At 38.9% G+C, this 24,252-nt stretch overlaps 1 protein-coding gene and 1 pseudogene across 1 annotated transcript; both read right to left on the reverse strand.

Annotated features, from left to right (window-relative positions):
- Positions 1 to 483: 483 nt before the first annotated feature.
- Positions 484 to 23,879, reverse strand: vps35 (VPS35 retromer complex component). Its single transcript, XM_086143695.1, has 17 exons — positions 23,764 to 23,879; positions 20,817 to 20,915; positions 17,837 to 17,933; positions 16,093 to 16,216; positions 15,345 to 15,527; positions 14,749 to 14,968; positions 14,577 to 14,660; positions 12,993 to 13,102; positions 12,577 to 12,673; positions 12,071 to 12,219; positions 11,241 to 11,448; positions 7,984 to 8,139; positions 7,282 to 7,404; positions 7,029 to 7,208; positions 6,339 to 6,578; positions 6,126 to 6,269; positions 484 to 3,043 (listed from the first exon to the last, which is right to left on the reverse strand). Exons 1-17 carry the CDS (start codon positions 23,764 to 23,766, stop codon positions 2,864 to 2,866), a joined length of 2,397 nt encoding a protein of 798 aa, XP_085999821.1. The 5' UTR covers positions 23,767 to 23,879; the 3' UTR covers positions 484 to 2,863.
- On the reverse strand, positions 8,755 to 8,875 carry LOC147235590 (U2 spliceosomal RNA; annotated as a pseudogene).
- Positions 23,880 to 24,252: the final 373 nt, after the last annotated feature.

The following is a 24,252-nucleotide window of genomic DNA, read 5'->3' on the forward strand; positions in this document are numbered from 1 at the left end:
TGTTGTGGTACCATGCACAGCTTTGAACAACCACATATTCAAACATGGTGTTGTGGTAGCTAATCCATGCCAAACACTGTCATAATTACATATTATTTTTTAAGTTTCAAAAAATATGTGGGTTTATTAATTGTTCAAGGTTTTGGTTTTCTTCAGTACGGTTGGATATATTTTTGTAAATATAGTTGCCTGGTTTGAAAGACATATATGGCTCTTGTAGCTCAAAACCTTACAAGAGGCACATTTAACATTTTTTCTCATTCCATTACCAAAGTTAGTCCCTAATCGACAGTGATTTTATCTTTTGAAGGACTGAAATAAATTATGCTCGATGTGACGGATTTAACTTCTCATTATTCCAGGATTCGGATAATGAGATGAATTAATCCATTAAAACCAATTGGCAGTAATACTTGAAATGTGAAGCAAAATGAACACATAGAGAACATAATGTGTGCAAGGCAGCACAAGACAGTCACTCAATTTATTAATGATAATTCTTTATTATACTGATATACTGTATATGCAAAATTAACAAAAAAGCAAATACGTTCTGTTAAAGAATTTCTGTTTTATTTCAGCAAATGAACATGATAATCGCTATTTAATCAATTAATTTTTTTTCTTCATGTGATTTACAAGTGGGTTCACAGATTAAAATAGGAAGAGACTGCCAACAGATAGACCGTTAACAGGCGTGGCGCGTCTGTTGCCCGACACCCAAACATCTACATTGTGACAAACCTGTCCTGTCCTAGTTACGGCTTTAGTATCACAGCTATTTTTCTGCCCCAACCTAGTGACCTGACCATTTTCCCTTAAGTTTGCTCTTCTAAAATAACATAGCGAAGAGGCTTCACATAGTTTAAGAGGATATGGACGTTACTTTCTGGTATGTGCTGCAGCAGTGGATAAGAGTTCCAATCATTCATTCTTCCTACATTGCGTTTTTCTATGACGAGCCTGGTTGTTTGTTGAAAATCTACTGCCGGCCTCTATCACATTGATATAAGGATGAGCCATATGATGAGTCTGTCAAGGTTTATTTTAGTACAAGACACTATGCTACTCTTTTGTCTTCCTTGTGTTCTTGTGAGTGACTTCCTGCCCCACTTGACTGACATGGTGTTCTTATATTTCCAGATATCTATATATTATCGATCTGTTTAACATTGAGAGCAGTGATACTTCTATGAATGTTTCGGACAGACTTATGAATACAAATTATGTAATTTTAATACGAATTTCTTATATTGAAACGAAAAAAATCCAATTTCCCACCTCCCTTTTTGAGGTAATGTCTAGCAATGTTTGTGTAATCTCTTGCCTATTTGCTGTGACTTTGTTGCTCATTTTGATGTTTTTTCTGTGACAGTTTATTATCATTTAACTTTCAGGAATTTCTGATTTTCCAGTGAAATATTACAAAATCGATAGTGAGAATAATTTTGGCATTGGATGACTGTAGCATGAGGGAAATTAGGAATGCTGTGTGAAATAAAAATACAATTTTTTTCCAGGTTTGACAGCTGTCTGACAAGCTCCCAGAATGGCATTATGGCATCTACCGACACCTTTTGACACATCAGTCTACAAACCAATTGCTTTGTAGGAATGGGAATCAAGAAAAAAAACCCATCGGAATCTTATACCTCCAAACTTCTCAATGTCTCTTGTTGATGAAAATCAGTGGCTGTGTTATGAGGTTGACAAAGTGGAATCACTTGCTACAGCTTGTTTGACTCAACAATGTGTTCAGACTAGGACAATGGAAATCATGAATTTTAACATTTCTTACTTCCCATCCCAACTGAAAATATATTCACAGGAAACATGACCGCTCTGCCTCTTACCACCTACTTGCTTTGCCTACATGGAATGTTTTTGCAGCAGGAGACAAGAGAGGGGACTCAAGAGCTTCATGCAAATGAACTGAGCTGCACAAGTTCAGACACTGCGGCACATCATCAGGTTCTTTCACAGGGGTCAAAGTTGGTCTGGTCCTCAGATCGCTAGGAGCCTGACATGCTGAAAACGTAAAGCCATTTCAGAAAGAAAAAACTCTAGAGTGGAGGCTTTAACGCCTCGACTCAGTTCACACACGATGGAATATGAGGTGTAAATGATTCAGGACACAGCCATGACAGCTAGTTAGTCACTATTGATAATTACATGATGTAAGTAAGAGACAAACTAGTTGAGTAGCAATTTAGGAAGAAACCATGCTTTTCAGTGTGTTCAGGGTAAATGCAGAGGGGTTATTCCACATAAATTTTGCCAAGGAGAAGAAAATATGTAAATTATAGAGCATTTGCCTGTTACAAAAGATGTGTGTGCAATGTTTGTGTTCAAAGCCTTACAACTGTGTTAGGATTTTCCAGATGTCACTGATATTCAAGCAGACCTTCCTTAATGTTAAGTGAAGAATATAACCATCATGTTCTTATTTCTGTGATTTTGATCGAGTTCTTGAGATTAAATAGCTGGATAATCCATGTTGAAAGTAACATTCATGCAGATTAGGCTTGTTAATTGTCTCCCAATTACATGATTGAGAAACAAACACAAAGGTATTTGCCAAATTTATTATTGTTGTCAGTGATTTCAAAAGGTCTGAACACATGTGAAGCAAAGCCCTGCCTACTTGCTATTTAAATCTTCAAACAAGTTGTAGAGAAGATTCTGCTAGTGATGATCAGTTTGTGTGGGGGGGAGGGTAATAATAATAATAATATAATAACAATAATAATAATGGGGACATCATGACATTCCTCTGTACTCCTGCCTACGAGATGGGATGGTGTTTGTTCTCGTGGTCGGTCGTAAACTTGGGTTATAATCACGTCTAATAATGGTCATCGTTTTAAAGGACCAGGCCCTCGTAGACGGGACCCTCCGACTCAGGCGACTCTCTCTGCAGGCGGAGATGCTCCAGTGTGTTGTGGAAGTGTTTGTTGATCTGCTCAGTCTCCTCACTTGCCTCCAGGCTTGGCAGGTCCTCCCTGATTTTCAGGATCAGCTGGTTTAATACCTGGACAGTCACCTAGAAGGGTGATGTACACAGATGTGTTTTATCAGTTTCTCTGGTCATGATATTCTAATAGAATTTTTATAAATATTCTACAATCTGGCACACGTTAAAACAAACAAGTACAAAGCGCTCTAACTATTCAATTAAGCTGCCGAAACTACAGGTCATTTACTCTGTAATAAATTATAGATTACAACAAGTGCTATAGGATAAGATCTGGCAATGTAATAGTAGGATGAAAAAAGTGTATACAATGTTTAGTGTCTATGTGGAGGATGTACAGCAGTTTGAGTCTGCATTTATTAATGCAAAATTTTATGTAGAAATGTTATGGACAACTTTAGTGTGACTTCTAGCGCAGGATGTTTTGCTCTTTTTGTAACCACCGCCAGACCTGTAAAAAGTTTTTGTCTGTGCACAGACACGTCCTATAAAACATTGTATCCCACTTCTATAGATTCAGATTATAGATGTAGATTACAGAGCAGAGACATATCATAGACTTTAATGCTTTCCAACTTTAAAGACTTTCATGTATGCCGTGACATCGGTCTTCCTGTACAAAAGACAATCCCTGCAGAGGATCGGGAAGAGACTGTAGCAAGAGGTTGAGCAGGAATAGAAAGATGCGATAAAAGAAGTGGAGCAAGAGGAGGGTGTGGAAGAGGCAGTGTCGCCGTCAACTGATATCAACACTGCTATTATGGCAATTAGAGCTGGCCATCTGCGATACCAGTGTGATAAAATGTACCGGATGACCCAAACGCCTATTTCATGTGCAGGGAACCTGACCATTGGCGGGCCCAGTGCCCGATGGGAAACACCATAGGCTGGCTGGCTAGGACAGGAGGACAGCGGAGTGTCCACTCCAAAAGATCTGACGGACACGAATGACGTATGTACTTGCTCTGCCACACGCAAAGAAGAACCTCTTGTTGAAATTTGTGACAAAGATACAAAAACTTCCCTGAACTAACCCATACAGTAGCAATAGATAGCATTGTTTTTCTTGTGGGGTCCCGGCAAGGAACTCAGTAATAAGAACAAGCACCTTTGGCAGACCTCCAAAGCTGAGGGACCGGATCATGTACTCTGTAGGAGCATCAGGGCACACAGTAAGAGAAAGATTGATGGCTCCACTCATATGGCAAACAGAAGTGGGTGAGAAACTCAATTCATTTCTACTATCAGACCTCTGTCCAATAAATTTACTGGGTCGTGACCTCATGTGTAAATTTTGAAACAGTCCAATCTCTACCCCAGATAAACTCAAAAGTATCAATGACCAATCAAGTGATTTTATTTTAGGAGATGTCAAGTCTCGAGCACTCAAAAAAACTCACTCCCCTCATACCAATGGCAATTGCGTGAAGAAAAACAGACCTCCTTTTTAGCCTGTTGAGCAACCAATCTAGTCAATCACAATTACACAGACTTTATGTCTATATCTGAACTCCAGTGTTCCTCTCATATGACCATGGGACATGATGTTCCTTATGAGAAAATATGGTTTCAGATAATGAAAGATACCACGGAATCTATAATAATGTTCTGGGATAACCACAGGGTGGTATTGGCTATTTCTCTGAATCATGGTTAATATTCATTGTTTGATGTGACCATGTCTGCAAGACATATTTCATTATTTAAACATAATAAGGATAAATGGGAGGAAATGGGGGTGAGGAAACTGTAAAGCGCTGCATTACAGTTGAAAGCTGGAAAGAGACCCTGATGCTATGTTCTCACTGTCCCTCCGCATATACAAAAAAAAACAGTTCAGCAAATTCTCTCTGTGATATGATCAGCTAGAATAGCATCACAACTAACACCGATCCACAATATGTAAATGTCAACAGATGTCCTGTTCAATTCCCTTTGCTAAAGGAAGTTGGCAAGTCCTCAAGTTCCCTGTGGTCAAAACACAAATATTATGTGGGATTAACTGAGGGGTGTGAGCCAGTTAAAATCATGCCCAAATATTACAATCGACCCTGTAAGCAACAGTATCCACTGAAAGAGGAAGTGGTGTAATGGCATTACACCATTGTTTAATTCCCTCCTTGCGACAGGAGTGATTCTGTTGATATTGAGTGGTACAAACTCCATTATTTCCAGTGAAGAAAACACTGGACAGCACAGAGTGTAGATTTGTCCAGGACATCAAAGTGATAAATGTTGCCATGAAACAAAGGGCACCTTATGCCTTCTTCAGTGGTCCAGTTCATTCGGACAGCCAATTCTGGTTCACTTTCGAATTTAACGGCAAATGTTATACCTTTACTAGACTGTGTCAAGGATATTATAAAGTATTTCAAAAGAATAATGCATAATGAATACAGAACTCTTATTAAGCACCTCCAGAAAAGGGGCACAATGCTAGTCTATCAAAACTTCAGTTTGCCGAACCTAGGGTTGTTTTCCTTTACCGTGCTTCTCACCATGTAACATTATCAAAAAAGGTGGAAATGTAATGGAAAATGTACAGTATGTACCTATGTAATGGACAATTTTAATGTGCTATTACTTCTTGCGGAGCATGTTTTGCTGTTTCTGTAACCAGCTTCTGATCTGTGAAACAGTTATAGTGCTTACAAAGAGGTGTCCCAGACACATCCTTTAAAACATTTTATCCCACTTCTTACCAGAGATTTGGATTATAGATCATAGATAGATCATTGACTTCAATGTTTTCTTACTTTATAGACTTTCCTGCTTTCTTATGTTATACTCATACCAAATGACGCATGCCGTGACACAGGTCTTCCTGTATAAAAAACAAACCCTGCAGAGGATTAGGAAGACACTATGTTGCAATTCATGTTGTGAGTATTCTCCCTTTGTTCAAAGTTATTTAATACTTTGGTGAGAAGTCAACTGCACACTAATTCTTGCTCAGATAAATTGCAACAACACATTAATTAGCTATATTTATTAGCACTGATGTATTGAATTTTATTTGTACCTGAATCCATAGTTGCTTGTTTTACAAATATTTTTCAGTGTAATTTAAGTTTTGAATACGACTCAGCAATGTTTGGGATCTTAACATGATGTACAATTTCTGCTGAAATTGATTTGAACTGAGTCCTACCGCATCATTCTCCCTCTCGTAGAAGCAGATGTATCTGTTGAGGATTTCGATGAAGAGTTGGACCTGCAGTGACGGGTCCATGCACTGGTTGGCAATCTTCAGAGCTTTCTTTAGACACTCCATCACCCGCTTACCGTCGCGGATCTTCAGAGAAACGGAAAATATGAGCACCATTTTATGTGTGCCTCGGCAACCAAGACCAAAATAACTCACCTCCTCGCCGTTCTTGTCTGTGCTGCGTCCAGACCAGAATAGGTGGGCACAGATGCTCACAGCTCGGCACTGGTCGGGTTTCTTCAGTAGCTTGGAAGCAGCGAGTGCACACTGAGTTCTCAGAGGCTCGTGGTTCTCCTCGCTGAAACATCGCATCCGCTCAAATGTACCGATGATCAGTGTGATGGCTGCCAGCTGAGCTTTGGAGTCACTGATCTCGTCCTCATACAAGGAGAAGGCCTGGAAACAAAGACACTTAGGATGAGTTTCAGTTTGAGTCAGGCTGCATTGTTTACTGAACTAATGTTACACGTTTACTGGTCATTGTTTAGCATTATCCATCAATAATGCAGCTAATTTGACCAAGTGGGGTGACTCTCGGCTTTTTTTAATGAAAGCATTCAATTTGTGAGGATTAAAACTTAAGGGAATCTAGTGCAACAAATTCCCAAGGACAGCTGAATTTGAATACACTGTAGTGACTTTATTTACTCTCCACCACTGCAAACATACACATATAACAAAAAGGGCAGTTTGCTTAAGATCTAGCTGGATCTAAAGATACAGTCATGCCAGCATAAACAACATATTTTTTCTTTCATTTATAAAAAACTGAATAACTTGAACAACAGTTCACTAGGAAAACATGTAAAACATTCATAAAACACTGTAGACTATATGGAAAAATACCTGTGACATGAATTCGTAAGCTACAGTCTCGTGGTTCTCAAAACCAATCTCGCCTGCTGCCAGCGCCCCCTGCAAGAAGAGTCTCAGAGGCAGTTCAGCAAGCTCAGCCTTGATGAGCGCACTGATGGTCTGGTGGGCAAACGAAAAGATCTTCTGACATTTTTTCTCCCACTTGTCGTCCTGTGGAGAGAGAAATGTCATTGGGAGAGCAGACAATTGGTGTCAAAGGTTTGTGAGGATGAGGAGACCCCACCAGTGATGAGTTCTCCTTGTATCTGAAGGCCAGCTGGTAAGCGGCAAACACCAGTGGGGGCAACGTATAGCGGATCCGCTGGTTCCCTCCTGCCCCAAAGTGTTTACGTGCTGTGTTCAGGATCTGATCACAAACACAAATGAATTAATCAAGAAAGGCCAGAGTAGTAATACCTGCCTGAGTTAGTTCAAAGTTCAATAGATTTTTTTATGATCACCCAGGATTAGTTGAAAACAGTCTTTTGAAATATCTGAAAATTAAGACCATTACCAGGAAATTACACACACATTTTGAAATTACCTTACCTTAAGTTATACACAATCAGAAAATTACAATTGAATAATGTGCTATGTGTAAACGAGGGTCATAAGTAGCACATAGAATCTACAATAAATATATATGAGAATATAAAGAATCACAACAATCATCCAGTATGAAGCATAATTGTGTCATTGTGACAGTATTATCTATTTCAATGTCACTGTTTTAAAAAAAGCGAAAAGGAAAAACTAATTTCATTAGCAAAAAAAGACCCTCTTGATGCTGAATTCTTACGCTCTTTTCAAATATCACTCCTTTAAAGAATTTAATGGCTCATCAAACAATAGAACAGAGCTGGAGTGACACACTGGGTACTCTGACGTGCTTGCATATATAATGCTTAAAATCCCAATGGGCTTCTTCACTGAGGGGTGAACCAACCAGGTATTGCTGGTCAGGGTCTTCGGAGTGCAGCAGGTGAATGAAGCGACCCACGAGGCTCTGCTCCTCTGCAAAGTCCTCGGGGTCGGGGTCATCAGCTGGCTGATCTGGCTGGTCCTGAATCAATGTGGAGACCAGGCTCAAGATGGAGTCCACCTACAGTGACCAGGGAGAGCAGAGAATTGAGTGGCATAGTTTATTTAGGATAATCCTTCTAAGATAGTAGTAGTAGGTTAGTTTTATTTATAATTTAGAGAAAATAGGGCACCTAAACCTGACATCATGAGATCAAACAGATCATTCTGAAATACGATATGGAATAAACAATTATAAAAAGCTATGAAGATGCTAATTGGGATTAGGAATGGACTCTAGGGCTTTATCATTATCAGCTCTCAGCAGATCAGATGTGATGCTGCTGTGAGCTTGTAAAAGACATGGAGAAGCACTTCAGTACTTCAATGTTACAGTTATAAAGTCAAAATCAACAATGCCCAGTCAACTAATAAATCATTTAGTGCAATTAAAAATCGATAAAGAACAAAGATCTTGGTATTGGGACAATTAGGGGTAATTAATTGGAAAAAATAATAATTTATACTTTATTAATCCCTCGTGGGGAAATTCATTCTCTGCAATTAACCCATCATTGATGAACCATGAGCAGTAGGTTGACCTCCATCAGCGCCAGGTGAGAAGTTAGGGGTTCAGTGTCGTGTTCAACAACATTTAACACACTAGAAGGAATCAAACCAGGAATGTTTGTTCCAAAGACGATTGCTTGACCTCCTGTGCCACGCCGCCCCCTAAAGCCCCCACTCGGGACATATCAGATATTGAAATGATAAGCATAGATACTACACTTGAGCTTAGCGAAAGGCCGAGAAGTGATGTAAACGAATGTAAAACGAAAAAAGAAATGATGAAAAACAAGACAATGCTTTGAACTTATTTGAATGGTATAGTTCAGTATTTAATGCATAATCAATGGAGGAGTCTTGTCCTATAATGACTCTTCTGCGTATGTGTGTGTGTGTGCATGAGCATTTCTATTTTTCCAACACTGCAATCTTGGACTGCATTTTTGTATTGATTGTATTTTTTAAAAATAAAAACAGTTTTCCTTTGCAGCTTCTTCTGTAACTTATCTTGTCTAAGAGTAAAAGTTAAAGTATAAAATCAATATCACATCTCAAATTGCTTGGAATTCCATTTTTGACTTTTTATGTAGTTTTTTGTGTATCCATTTTCTTCTTCTCCTTTTGGCTTTTCCTTTCAGAGGTTGCCACATCAAGTCACTCTTCTCCATCTAACACTATTCTTTGCATCCTCCACTCTCACACCAACTAACTTCATATCCTCTCTCACTACGTCCCTAAATCTTCTCTTTGGTCTTCCTCTAGACCAGGCTGGCTTTTTACTTGTACAATCACATGCCACTCCAGCGTTCTACGCACACCGCAAAAATAAAAAAACACACAAACACAAAAATCGACATGAACGCAACAGTCGCATGCAGCTTGAGAGCCACAAGTTGGCCAGGCCTACTCTAGACCTCCTGCCTGGCAGCTCAGATTCCAGTATACGTCTACCAGTACATTCATTATCCCTCCCCTGTACATGAATCTCAGTCTTGGTTCTCTGACCTTCTCCCCAAAACATTTAACATGTGCTGTCCCTCTGATGGACACATTCCTGATCCTATCCATCCTGGTTACTCCCAAAGAGAACTATAGCATCTTCATCTCGGAAACCTCTAGCTCTGCCTCCTGTCTTTTCGTCATTGTAACTGTTTCTAGGCCATACAGGATCACTGGTCTCACCACTGTCTTGCACACCTTTCCTTTTATTCTGGCTGATAGTCTTCTATCATGCTGTAACCCTGACACTTTTCTCCACCAATTCCAACCAGCCTGAACCCGTTTCTCTACCTCTTTTCCATACTTTCCATTGCTCTGGACTGTTGACCCTAAGTACTTGAAATTCTCCAACTTCTTGATCTTCACTCCCTGTAGCCTCACCATTCCACCTGGGTTCCTCTCATTCACACACATATATTGTCTTTCTGGGACTAACCTTCATTCCTCTCCTTTCCAGAGCATACCTGCACCGTGCTAGATTTTCCTCAACCTGTTCCCTGTCTCACCGCAGATCACAATGTCATCTGCAGACATCATGGTCCATGGAGATTCTCTACATGTCCTGCACCAGTTTAACATACCGTATTTTTCGGACTATAAGTCACACTTTTTTTCACGGTCTGGCTGGTCCTGGACTTATACTTAGGTGCAAATAATATATTGAAAAATTATACAGTAATTTCACATTTGCTATCTTAACACAGACAGCCGCGAAAGTGCGCTCTAGGCTTGTGTGGCAGTATCTGCTACTCCTATTACTCCCGGAAAATGTAACACGGAAAACGTAAAATGTAAACATCAACTTATAAATATAACTGAGAAAGACTGATCACAAATGCCCCCAAAAGGAAAATCATATTCTGCAGATTACAAGCTCCAAGTAGCAAAATATGCAGCTGAAAACGGTGAACAAGCAGCAGAAGGAAAGCTTGGAGTGAGCAAGAAACTAGTGAGAGACTGGCAAAAAGCAGCGGATACTCTTAACCGCAATGAAGAAAACAAAAAAAGCTAATCGCTGGCTAAAAGCTAGATGGGCACAGCTAGATGGGTGCTTCAACAATGTGCTGCTAGGAGAGGCTTGTCAATGGTACAGTTATGTCTCCATGACTGGATAGTTGCCCATTACTTCTTCATCCCCTCTATTGCCTACACCAACATGCCAATTGAAGTCTGCAACAATTACCACTGTCTCATCTCTGGGGACAATTTGCATTAATTCATCTAACTCATTCCAGAACTTCTCCTCTAAACTTACATCTCACCTGAGGGGCATAGCCACTAATAACATTGAGTATCATACCTTCAATTTCCAGTTTCAGACTCATAAGTCTATCTGACATTCTTTTCCCCTCCAGAACATTCCTCACAAACTGCTCCTTCAAGATAACTCCTGCTGCATTTATCTTTCTGTCAGTACAATGATAGTACTACTTAAAACCTGCTCCTAAGCCTCTAGCCCTACTACCTTTCCACATGGTCTCCTGGACACACAGTATATCCACCTAATAAAACCCCTTTAACCCAAGTTACAAAGAGTGACTGTAGAAAGTATGGCGTGAATGGCATAAAAATGGGGGTATGGATGCATGTGTGTGCATGAGGAGTGTGTGTCAAGACCTGTTCCTGGGCCACAATGGTGGTGTTATAGTCCAGTGTGTTGCTTAGCACATAGCAGCTCATGGTCTTGCGTGACTCGTAGTCGAAGTACTCGAACAGGGGCGGGAAGTGTTTGAGTTGAAGTACTGTCAGGATGTTGTTGTACATGTCGACAGGGATCTTTAGCAGCCGCATCAGCTCCTTGGACACAGCGCTGCTAGTTGCTATGCTGCAGATGGAAAGCATGAAGGGATGTTACAGATGATAGCAGGGAAGTGTAAAGATGAATTCATTTGTCAGTCTGTTGGCAAGATTTTTTTCTTGAATAAATTTAATTTTTACTGAAAACAACATTATGTGACATCTATATCTATATGTACTGTGTTATAATCTTAAGAAAATGGGATTGATAACATTTCCTACGAAATACTGGATTTGACAAACTCAATAATAAATTTGCCCAAAACCATTCATACATTACTTAGAGGAAAGTGCTTTAGATGTCAGGAAAACACATACATTTAAAAATAAAAACTGCCTGACATTAACAGCAAAATGAAGTAGGTAGTAAAACCAAGTACAAAACTCTTAATATACTCTTAATTCTTGCTCCAGCTATTTTTTATTTTAATTTACAAACCACCATATACTATCAGCTCTATTAATAACGGTCTTATACCAGCAATAGTACTGTTAAAAAAAGACATTAGGCCTTAAGGGGATTGCTTTAAATTTTTCATTGAGGCTTACATATTACATTCAATTATTTAATGCCCTTGACTTGAAAGATTCACTGTGGTATGTGGTATGTTTCAAACTCCAGGCACCCCTGGAGGTGTTTATGGACTTACTGTTCCAGGTTGAGCTTATTGAAAATCTCCACTGTACTCTCTAGAACCTTGTCCACATAGTCTACGCGGTCTGGGTAGCACTTCATGGCCAGGTTGATGAGGGACACCTGCAGAGAGACCACATCCTCCGAGGGCATGTCCTGGCGAGACTGGATGGGGGGGTGGGGGGGGGAGGTGGTGGGGGGGCAAAAATAAACATCTGGTCAGGCTAAAAGTTTTGTCTTGTAAGCATTGTTCAGCTAATCATATCATATTCTGTTGTCAATGTTCTATTTTTGGCAACAGGAACAAAAGCGTTGACAGTTGAATGACTAAAAACATTTATGAGATTACAACCATCCCATTGGCTGCAGTATCTATGGCATTACTCCTTCAATATGGCCTCAGTAAAACATGATTGGTAGTAATTGCTATAGATCAACTGGACCAGGAGATGGGATCCATTCTTTATGGTCAGAAGTATTTCAAAAGTGTGTACAGAAGCATAGAAAATATTTGTAGCCTACCTGAATAACAGTGGCCACCTGCTGAGAGAAGATGTCGAACAATTTGATCTCGGCTGGGATACCAGGGCCGTCTTCTCGATGGGCAAACAGGGCGAGTCTGAGACACATTACACATGGCAGGGACGTTACCTTGCAAGGGACTTAGACTTTTTCCTCATTCCTCCTGAAAAAAATCTGCAGACTCAAGACAACAACTGTCTTTTGAGGGGTATGAAGCAAACATTTATCATTTTATTATTATTTTTCAGTAGATTTCTAAAGGTAAATTATCATCCGATATGTCCATATATGTAGTTTGTAAAAAGCAAAAAAAAAAATCTGACAGAATTTTGTCTTCATGAGTTTCATTACGCTATCCTTTCTTTTGACTTGCAGATTCAAATGCTGACATTTAGAAAGAGTGAATGAAATACCACCTGTCTATGAGGGCGATGATAATGTTTTTGACGTTGACGTGTTGATGGAGCTCAGCACAGGAACGCAGGAACGGGTTCAGCGTCTGGAGGTGGAACTCATCGGGGAAAACCTATTAAAATGCAGAACAGCATAAAGTATTTCTCTGGTCATTTGGTTTTGAGATTTGATCAAAATAAAAAATGAGCCAGGGGTGTCAAACTAAGAGGGCTGGACTAGTTTCATGTTTAGTGGAAAGTTAATGAAATTACCTTATTGGACATATTGAACATAGAACTAACAAAGCCTATAAAACACCATGGATTATCAAATACATGATACAAAAAAAGAAAAGAAAAATTCTAATAGCTCTATCTGCAGCTTTTCCAGAGAAAATTCAAGTGAAAACATTTTTCTACAGGCAAACAACAGCCGCCCCCCAAAAAAATCCTTGAAGGAAAAATAAAATGTCCAGTAGTGGTAAGAGAAAAAAAACAAAAATGAAACTGAATTAAACACTGAAAATGCAATAAAGCTCAGTTTGCTGCTCTGTGATGCTCTCTAGTCTAAGATAGTAATCATTCTTTCATTACAGCAACATGCTCCACAGAGGACTCTGAGCTTTGTAGTTTTTATATCCGCGGACATATTGTCTGCCTCCCACCTGCCTTGAAAACACCTGTTCTCAAAGTCCACCTTTCATTTAGTAATTTTCTGGGGAGAGGGGGGTAGTTGAAGCTGACACAGCTGAGTAGCTCCATAAGGCAGCTGATGAACTTGAAGTTGTGTGCCTGTGATTGACGAGCCAATGTACTTGTAGTGCATTGTGGGAATTGCAGAGCTATGGTGGCATGTGCAATATTACAGTGGACCAGCACTAATACAAACTAGATTTAATATTATTATGGGGCCCGAAGGAAATTCACGTAAATGTGGGCCGCAGGCCTTGAGTTGTATATGTGCCTTAAATGCTTACGTTTTTGTACTCATGTATTAACCCTACTACTTTCTAAAACAAATTAATGAGGATAATGATTTTTACGCTATGCAGAGATGAAGATACTAAGGTTCTCTTTGGGAGTGACCAGGATGGATAGGATCAGGAATGAGTATCAGGGGAACAGCACATATAAGATGTTTTGGAGAGAAAGTCAGAGAAGCCAGACTGAGATGGTTTGGTCATGTACAGAGGAGGGATTGAATATATTGGTAGATGGATGCTACAATTGGAGCTGCCAGGCAGGAGGTCTAGCAGAAGACAAAAGAGAAGATTTATGGACGTAGTGAGAGAGTATATGAAGGTAGTTGGTGTGAGAGAGGAGGATACATAGAATAGGGTTAGACGGAGAAGGTTGATTCGCTGTGGCGACCCCTGAAGGGAAAAGCCAAAACAAGAAGAAGTCATCGTCTTCTTTTTTTTTTTTTATGCTATGACTATTTTTGTTTGTGTTCATATTAGGCTATTTTCGTTAATTGATATTATCTAATATGATGAAATCATATGATTATATTAAATTCAGTCTAATTGATATATGTAATAACTTTTGTGATCCCCAGATTTGACTGTCCTGCTGTGATTCAGGGTGATAGTTACAGCAGTATCAGACCTGAATAATACACTCCATCAGATACTCCTGTGCCAGTGAGTCTCTGCAGTTCACCACCTGCTCCAACACTCCAGGAAGGACAATCTGTAGAGGAAAAAAAAAACTGTTTCACAAGCAGAAACAGAATTATGAGACAAAAATTCATAATGTTACACACAAATCATTTCCACACCTGTTTGTACTTGTCCACATTGACACCTTCCAGCTGGCTGAGACGCACAAGGTTGGTTCCCACCAGGATCCGGAGCTCCTGACGCTCCTTCTCCCGCTTCTCCCGGTCCCGACTGTGACCCTGGTGCTGCATTCGGACCCACAGCTTGTTCATCTCCGCAAAGTTCAGCAGCACAAAGTCGATGGAGTCGTTGATGTCACCTGTCATCTCTTCAGTCCCTCTGGTGAGAGAAAAGCACTTTGTTTTCATTTTTAATATGGATAAGCAAACATTAGGTTCAACATCAAATCACCCTGACAATGTTTATATCAAGCAAAATAAAGCTTTCAACTTGACACACATTAGGGTTACATATTTCTAAATAACCCTGAAAAACAGTTTAGAATTACTGGAAAATCCAATTATAAGATATTCCTTAAAATGACTCAATTGCTTCTCCTAAGGCTCACAAGTTTGCATTAAAAACATGACATTTGGTATTTTGCACTAGAATTAAGTTGCAGATCAAGGAAACTAAGAAACTAAGAAAAACAAACAATAGTCCCAAAGTGTTACATTCAGAAAAGGAAAGCGGTGAATCGACGTAGGCATCTTACTCTGCCTGCTCGCCGTCATCAGGAAGGATGTTGCGGGTGCACTGTAGAAGATAGTTTCGGAGAAAGAGACCCCGGAGTGGGTGCTGGACCCCCCGGCACATCTCCACCAGGTCCTTCAGGATGTCCTTACGAGACTGGGGGAAGGAGCGCACGTAGACCACGCCAACTGTTATCAGCAGGTAGCTGTGGACAGAGCGGCTCATATTTACATTTGAAATAAGAAACACAAAAGAAGCCTGAGATCCTGCTGAGCTGACTGTCAAAAAAAATGGCATTGATAATAGAAACACCAAAAAAATCTGGAAAGTTTTTGTAGTTCAGACCTCCCTGTGATTAATTGATTCAATCATTTAAATGTCGCTTTTATTTTAGAACAGTGAAATTAAATCATCAAAGTGTATAGCTTTTTAAAACTTTTGTTTGGGGGGACCTCACTGACGTATTGTAACCCTGTGGAAACATCAGCAGTTAGTTAGGAGACAAATAAAAAAATAAAAGGAGTCTGATTTATTCAAAAATGTATTAAAAACATCGGAACGTGTCAACAATATTGAAGAATGTATCACTTAATTACTGATAATTACAGCTCCTTCAACTAATCATTTACAACCTGGAGATGACTTCCACTGCATATTTGTGACATGATAGGACTGAGTTTATCGTGGATTCACATGTCTAGAGGAATCAGTAACACTTTGATTAATCCTTTAATTTTCTAACTCCATAGCGGTTAGAGATTGATACTTACAGCCGGGGGATGATGTTGCCAGCGTACTGGACAAGCTCATACAGATCTGCCACCTTGCGTCCTTTCGCAAACTCATCAGTCAGATAAACTTCCAGGTAGTGGAGCTCATCGGAGATAGCCATGTCTGATGCTCTGTCAAGGACTAATTTAGCACGAGTATCTTTTACAAGTAAGATATGTGATGCATTCAGAGCACAGACACAGTCATGGTGTTTACATATATGAAACCTGGCCATTAAGACTGTAATTAGATTGATAAAGACAGATTTAAATAAGACACATAAAAAAGACACCATGTCAGGAATGAATAGGAAAAAAAGGAAAATGAAAGCTATAATATACCACCCATCCATCCATGCTCGACAGCTTTTTCCACACAGGGTCACTGGGATGCTGGAGCTTATTTCAGCAGTCATTGGACAGGCAGCCCAATGCAACCCTGGTCCATGTGCCAGTTGAATGCATGGCCACATATTGAGACAACCAGTCACTCTCTCATTCCCACATTTGGGATTTTTTTCCAAATCATTCCAATGAACCTCCTGCATGTTTCTGGCTTTAGGGAGGAAACCAGAGGAAACCCACATAGACACAGGGAGAACATGTACACTCCACACAGGAAGGCCCCCAGTGGGAAAAGAACCAGAGCCCTTTGTGCTGAGGAAACAAATGCTATGATACAAATCAAAATCAAGTAATTAATAGAGTAATGAAAAATAAAAGTTCTTAAATAAGATATACATTATGAGTATATACAAATTAAAACCAATGTGCAAACTGCACAACCTTTTTGACACATCCTCTGCAATGTTGAACAGTCTGAGAGGAAACATATTTCACCTTCTTTTCTTGTTTGTCCTTCCTGAATGACTATTAATAATAATAAAAAAAAAATCTGTTTAACATAGTCAATGGGAGAGATGTAATCATATTTGGTGCACTAAGCGGAGGATAAAAGAATTAGATACATTGTAATGAGACCATCTTTTTCTTTTATTTGAATCAGCAAGCCAATAAACATAAAAATAAAAATAAGCCAATAAACAAGTCCTCTTGGTGTAAATTTGGCAATGAAAAGAAGATTGCGCCATCACATTACATAATTACCAATCCCTTGTAGAATGTATTTTTATGCTTACTTAACTTTTATTTTATTCAAAAAAAAGGTTTAGTTTTGATGTAGTCCCTTTAACACTTATTCCTGCTATTGTATTAATAAGAAATATTATGAAATAACACAGATTGGTATATTTTAGACCCAATAATAATTGACCTTTACTGCTTCTAGATCAGTGGTCCCCAACACCTAGGCCGCGGACTGGGGGTTGGGGACCGCCAATTGATCCAACGGTCCATGGATCAATTGGTATCGGGCCGCACAAGAAATAATCAATTATTTCCGTTGGATATATTGTCTGAGTCCGACCAATCTTTATTTTGAAAAATCTTTTATTTTGAAAAATGACCGGAATCTTTTGGTTACATCTCGGTCACTTAGGTGCCAAAAATGTGACCCACAAGCTAGTAAAATGAGTAAAAAACAGACGTCAGACAGAAAGTTTCTTTTCGAAGGGGTAAAGGTGTCTCTATTCCTTTGTGATTCATCAAGGATCTTTATTATCAGACTTGGTCAGTAAAGCAACTGCACAGCCTTTGTTCCGAATGTGCAGATGGTTAGTTTTTTATTTCATCACATCCTTTTTACCAAACTTCCAGCCAATAAGTTAAACTCAGTAAAGGATACAGAGCTCATAGTAGCTCTTTGGGGAGAGCATGGAGGTCCTGAGCTCCCCCAGCATGTTGGAGGCATGTTTCAGAGCATCCATCAGCTTGTTCTTGTCCTGTAGATGCAGTAAACTTTAAAACTAAAACTTCAGGGCTTCATATACACAGCTATTCAAATTATTATCAATTACAAACAAATAGAGGCCTGTTCAGGATATTTGACGAGACTTGCCAAAGTGCCTTATTATGGAAACCATACAACTGGTCAGCTCACATTTCAGCGATGCACTGTGAAACTGCTAGCTGTTTCCATAGCAACATGGCTTGTTCACAATTATAGTAACAAGAGCAGCTTGATCTAAAATGCTAGATTCAAGAGAGAATATCTGAGCTAGTTTGGTCTTTTTTTATTTTCCTCTGCAACTTATTTTTACTGCCTTCTTCACCCTTATGTTCAAGAACAGACATGAGTTGTAACTGAAATATGTGTGTGTTCGGGGAGCAGCTCCACTCAAAAAAAACTTGAAAACTGCAGCTCATCAGTGTTTGGTATTCATTCAACTGGCTGTGTATATGTTGATAACTGTATCATGAGGGTGAAATTAAACCATACAATGAATATGAAACATAATTTGTGCTGGAGTTAAATATATATTGTGTTCTCATTGGCCATTGGCAGCCTATGACTGAGTCTGATTTTCAACCCGTGTGTCAGGTCTGATGGTCGACAGCCACACACTGATACTAATGTGATTTTTCTCTGATCAAGAATGGCTCCAACTACTGTGGTGACCGTTTTCAGTGACATACCAAGTGCTTACCTTATATGACATCACACCTTCCTCTGTGTTGTGTGCCCATAAAACATTATCTATCCACAGATGATAGATAATGATGCAAACTGAGTCAGAGAAGATTGTAATAGGGTGTGAAATTTGCATATCAACCCAGAATAAAAGGAAATATCTTGTGAAGATGATGACTGACACTGTTAAGACAGTGTCATTATCCACTATCCACATTATCCACATTATCAGAGTACTGACATGGCTTGAAAGGCCACTCAGCAAGGAGAAGGCCAGATTCCAATTAGCAAATGCACACAGGACCTTAATTTATGAAGACATATGTGTAGCTTGATCACACTAGAATGGAACTTTTTGGCCAGAATGATCATCATTACATTAGGACATTGCTTCTCAAATAGTGGGGCGCACCCCCGCATCCCCCTGTGATGCAGAGGCGGGGGGGTGATCCCAGGGAACATGCATATTTTCGCATTACTAGAATAGAGGGTAATTGCTCCTCCACAGTAGGTGGCAGTGGGGCTCTCATTGTCAGAATGTGTGCAGAGTATTAGCTCAATGGTGCAGGTATTTTTTGCAGAGTATGCGCACACGCAGCACAGAGTAGGATATATGAAGTGCAATGAACGAACCCTCAAGAGACATGGAAAATATTTAACAGGGATGATAAGAAAGGTGGTGAGAAACAGAGAAAATGCAACAAATGAAAGTCATCCAAAAGCTAAGATGTGGAAATATGACAAAGCGTATGTAGTGCTTGGCTTAACTGTGACTATGGAGGGAGATGAGGAAAGACCTGTATGTTGCTGTGAGTTGCAGTATCATGCTTCAAACCCCTCTTCGAAAAGCTGTGCACTGCAAAATGTGCTCACCATATCCATTGATCCTGACTTCCTCATTTTAATTTGAAAAAAAGAAAAAAAATCTGAACAAATTGTTTTATTTATTTTTGTTTTGTAGGCTAAGTTTTATATATTGTGCTCCTGGGTTAATGCTGCTGATCAATTTGAATTTATTACTATTTATTGATGTTCTTTCATTTTATTTTTCAATATCAAATGGTTCAGTAGATCAAAAAATGTTTATAGTTTAAATAAGGATTGTTTGATGCACTTTAAATCATTTCTGCTATAGACTAAAAAACAATGTTAATATAGCTATTCTTTGTTGCAAGTTGATCTATATTTTGGGGGGGGGGGTGAAATCATCTTCTTCATGGGGGGGGGGACATATCAGAAAATAACTGAGCACTGCATTCTGAGGAAAAAGGGAGAAAGTTGCAAGCGTAGAAACACCATCCCAAATGTTAGGTAAGTGGGGACTGTATTATGATGTGGGGTGTTTGGCTGCAGGAAGGACTGGTGAACTCCACAAAATAAATGTCATCCAGAAAGAACATTATGAAGCAGTATTGAAGCAGCATCTCAAGATATCAGCCAGAAATTCAAATGGATGATGGCCAAAGGATAATGCCAAATAAGTAACAGTTGCTTGAAGACAACAGTCAATGTGTTGAAGGGACCATCACAAGGCCCTGATCTCAGTCCTATAGACATTTTTTGGAAAGGCCTGAAGATGTATCTGCAAGCAGGGTTACGAGCGATGGGCAATACCAGCAAACATGTGTCAGAAGCTTGTGGAAGAATATGATATTGACCCAATTCATACAGTTTAAAGGAAAAGCTAACAAACTAAAATGTTCATCTAGCTAATAGAATAATTTTGGAAACCCTTACTGACCTCAAACTGAAAAAGCTCAGTTTGATATAATGTCAGACTGTGAAAAAAAGATTATGCACCTTCATACAGTGTATGTAAACTTCTGGCTTCAACTGTGTTTTAGTATTCACTGATATTGAACTTAATTAAATAAATGCCCCAAACAAGTGTTTTTTTTTAATTTTCTGTCTAAAAGTCTGAGAAAATGTTGTATATGTAAATATCGAAATTAACTATTGAACTTATTGTTAAGCTGTTGTCTTTGGTAGCAGAAACATAGAGTGATGTACCTGTGGCCATCTGGAGCTCCAATAATTCATAGCCATTTAATGTGACACATTACTGAACTGTCACCAGTACGATCAAGACCATATGACAGCCATGTTTTAGTTGTTGTAGTTGTTGATTCAATAAGTCACACATCAAATACATTTTCAGACTCAGGATCATTGTTAATGATATTTATCATCCTACCAGGCATCGCTTCATCTGAAAGGACTGGACCTTGACTGCTTGCACAGCTTCATCTAGAAGCTTCTCCTGCTCGTCCTGAGGAGATTGCTGCGTGGTTGGCTAGAGGAGGCACAGATTTCATGAATGAGTCTCATTTCCACTTTGTGTTGCTAAGGTATCCTGGTCAACATGCAACAGTAAATACTGAATATATTCTAACTGATATTAAAAACTGTAGTACATATTTTAATGCAGGACTGGGCAATGTGAAAAAATATCAATACAATTTTTTGATCTTCATTTACATCACAATATCTCATTAGGAATGCATGATGGAAGCGTTAATATATTCAGCAGAATTGAGTGTAGGCGTTCCACTTTCAATGAAAATGAAATGCTTTTGCAGCCTTTTAAAAACATGTAACTTACTGATATAGTAACACAGAATAAACCTTTAAAATGTATGATTTGATAAATAACAAAAAAATTATTTTTTTTTGCCTGACTGTTTTTTGCTTAAACTGTGATGTAGATTCTAGCTCAGTGCAATTTTCTTGCTGAATAATACAGAATTTCTTGGAGTTTTTTTTCCAACCAAATAACTATCACAAAAAAATAAAAAAGAATTGGCAATGAATTGTCAAAATAAAAACTGAGGTTTTCACCAGACAATAAGCAATGTCTGAATGCATAAAGTTAAATATTTTCACAAAAGTTTTACAATAAAATCACAAAACACGGGCACTATTTGATGTGTATCTATTTGTTGCCCAACCAAACAATACTCTCTATATGCAGGCAATTATCAGCGTCTGGTACACCTTGGTAACACTTAACTGTCCTTTGGTAACTCAATCACTAAAGACATTCAATCACTTATGACACTCTGTTTTCAGAAGATGAACATCCCTGGTACAGTATATACCATACTGCCTTTACTGTCAGCTCAAATAGTGGAAAACACAACTGCCAAGTGATAAATTTCAAAGTCCATTTTTACGTTGGCCTACAGTTTATCTGATACCAAGACTGTATTTCTGTTTCAACCTGTAATAACGTGTGACCCCAAACTGAATGGACTGTTCCGTTGCAAATGGTTGCATGGGTTCAAAACAACAAGACAAAATTATGAGACACCCAAAATGCTCTCTCATTCAGTACAAGGGAGGGACTTGCACATTCTCTGAAACATATTAGCTAGCTGATAATAATGCATCAATTTGCAGTCTCCTGTAACACCTGGGTTTCCACAGATTTAAGTGGAAAAAAATAATCTGCTGCCACCATAGCTGTGTTCAGCGCGTTTCTGTCAAGGGAAATATTATGGCAGGGACTCAATTCAGATTGATCAGAGATTATATTTTTTAAGTGACAGGCTGCTGAATTTAGTAAGCTGCTGTAAGCATTTCTTCCACACAAGTTGTTTGTTTGCGTTCCATGTGGTTAGACTGAGGTGGTTTGACAAGGCAAAATTAGTGATGGGAATAAAGAATTCCTCATATGAATTTAAATTTTCCACCCTTCTCCTGACAAAGTTTCCTTAATAATGTGACTGTGCCATTTAGACATTGTATATGAACAATAACATAATATTGGAGTGCTGGCTCTACTATAAACAAGAAGCAACAAAGAATCAAAAGATATTGATGATAAATTAATTTGATTAAAAAATATTTCTCAATGAGCAACTTATCCTTGCAGACAGATTATTATTTGGCGGCAAGACTATCAGATTTTTATTTGAAAAAACATGATAAACATGATAAAACAAAAGCAAAACATTCACAAGTTACTGAAATCCTACTTCGTCTACTTAAAATTGACCAGAACTGTGTTGAATACAAAAATATAATCAATAAACAGAATAATTACTTCCAAAAACATTGCTGTCAAATTCTATCCCCAATCAAATAATCATCCATTCTGAAGAATTTCACCTGCATTTGCATCTCACTGTTCACACATTCAAACACTCGATATCTCAATCAGATATCCAGTATCTTTTCATGTTTAATTTTATTGCCTAATACACACATTAGGCATTGAACATTTGGAATGTCTGTTTGGTTGGTTTATACTACGGTGATCTGGAAGAAAGCTTTAAAATGAAGTTAAGTTGCAATTCATAAGTACATGCTGACAATCTGTTCAAGAAAATAAATGACATCTATTTTGAATTTAAAAACTCCAACGGTATTTTCAGTATTTGTGATTTCCCTCTCCTCATCAGAACCAGAAACAAATTCTTGCCACTTGACCTTTGACACTAAACGAATGGATCCAAGGTTGGATAAGGCAACACTACAGCAGTCTGTAGACAGTTATGCACTCCAATTCAGTGTTTCAAAATCAACAGAGTTAATTCATTCCAACATCGTTTTCCCAAAACGGCTTTGGTGGCCATTATCTTGAGTCAGCCGCTGGAACTTCCTCATCTTACAGCAACCTCCAGGCGATTTGCTAGAACTGACATTAATATGCAGGAAGTATGAGTATATTGCATGAAATACGCTAAATTGTGGTGGCGAACAGCCTCCAATGCTACTTAGCATGAGATGCTCAGTGCCAGCCATCATATATTCCTCCTTGTTTACGGAGAAATTAGTTCAGACGTTTTGACTCATGACAGCAGAACAAGCTAACAACAAACAGCCAGCTGCTCCCGTCGGGCCATTACGGTCTTCCTACATCCACATCACAGCCAACAAAACGTGTAAAATAAGAGCAAAGCAAGTGTCTTAGACGTAACGTTCATAATATGCCAAGAAAAAACCTTCTACGAGCTTGCAACTAGTTGGTAGCTTGTTAGCATAGTTAGCTAACCAGCGAGTGTAAGACGGAAGGCCACATTAGCGCCAAACCTACGTCTGATTTTACATTAGACGTATATAGGAACGTCAGATTAGTTGCTCCATTCAAGGATTTTTTTTTCACAATCACGGATTTTTTTTTTTTTAGATCTGCTTACCATGATTATTAAATGGGTGTCAGATCAGTCGAAGAGCTTCGCATGTCATGTGACTCCCAGCGGCGCTGCCTTCAGGATCCGCACCGGCTACATCACAGACAGGCGGGGCCAGCGTACGGGAAACGTTGTACTAACTTTGCCATTGAAACCTCATATTTAAATAATTCAAATTGTACAACTGTGTTTTTTTGGCCGCAAAATGACCAAGCTTGCATATAGTATGAGACTATGCAACGAATGGAGATCACAAAATCACACCTTAGGTAAAAATCATATTCATGTAGACATGGCTGAGGTCTATGTCATAGATGTCTGAATCCAGATCAAAATAATTTACATCAGGGCTCCCAAATACACCCTTATCAAAATAAAATTGCAGTAGATGAAAAGAAAAGGCATGTCATTGAATCATTATCTACTGTGAGTAAGAAGGCATTTAACAAATTCTAGAACTCATCTGTCACATTGGGATGATCCCAGTCTATGATA

This window comes from Fistularia commersonii, chromosome 3 (genome assembly GCF_037954325.1).
Source record: "Fistularia commersonii isolate RoL2024-O1a breed Wild chromosome 3, RoL_Fcom_v1.0, whole genome shotgun sequence".
NCBI classification, from domain to species: Eukaryota; Metazoa; Chordata; class Actinopteri; order Syngnathiformes; family Fistulariidae; genus Fistularia; species Fistularia commersonii.

Bases quoted from the DNA above. Each gene is read 5' to 3' on its own strand.
- vps35 (XM_086143695.1), bottom strand. The intron at 12,220-12,576 runs GTAGGCTACAAA...CCCCCCATCCAG, and splicing joins AGGTGGCCACTGTTATTCAG to TCTCGCCAGGACATGCCCTC. The intron at 6,579-7,028 runs GTATTTTTCCAT...CTTTGTTTCCAG, and splicing joins CTTACGAATTCATGTCACAG to GCCTTCTCCTTGTATGAGGA.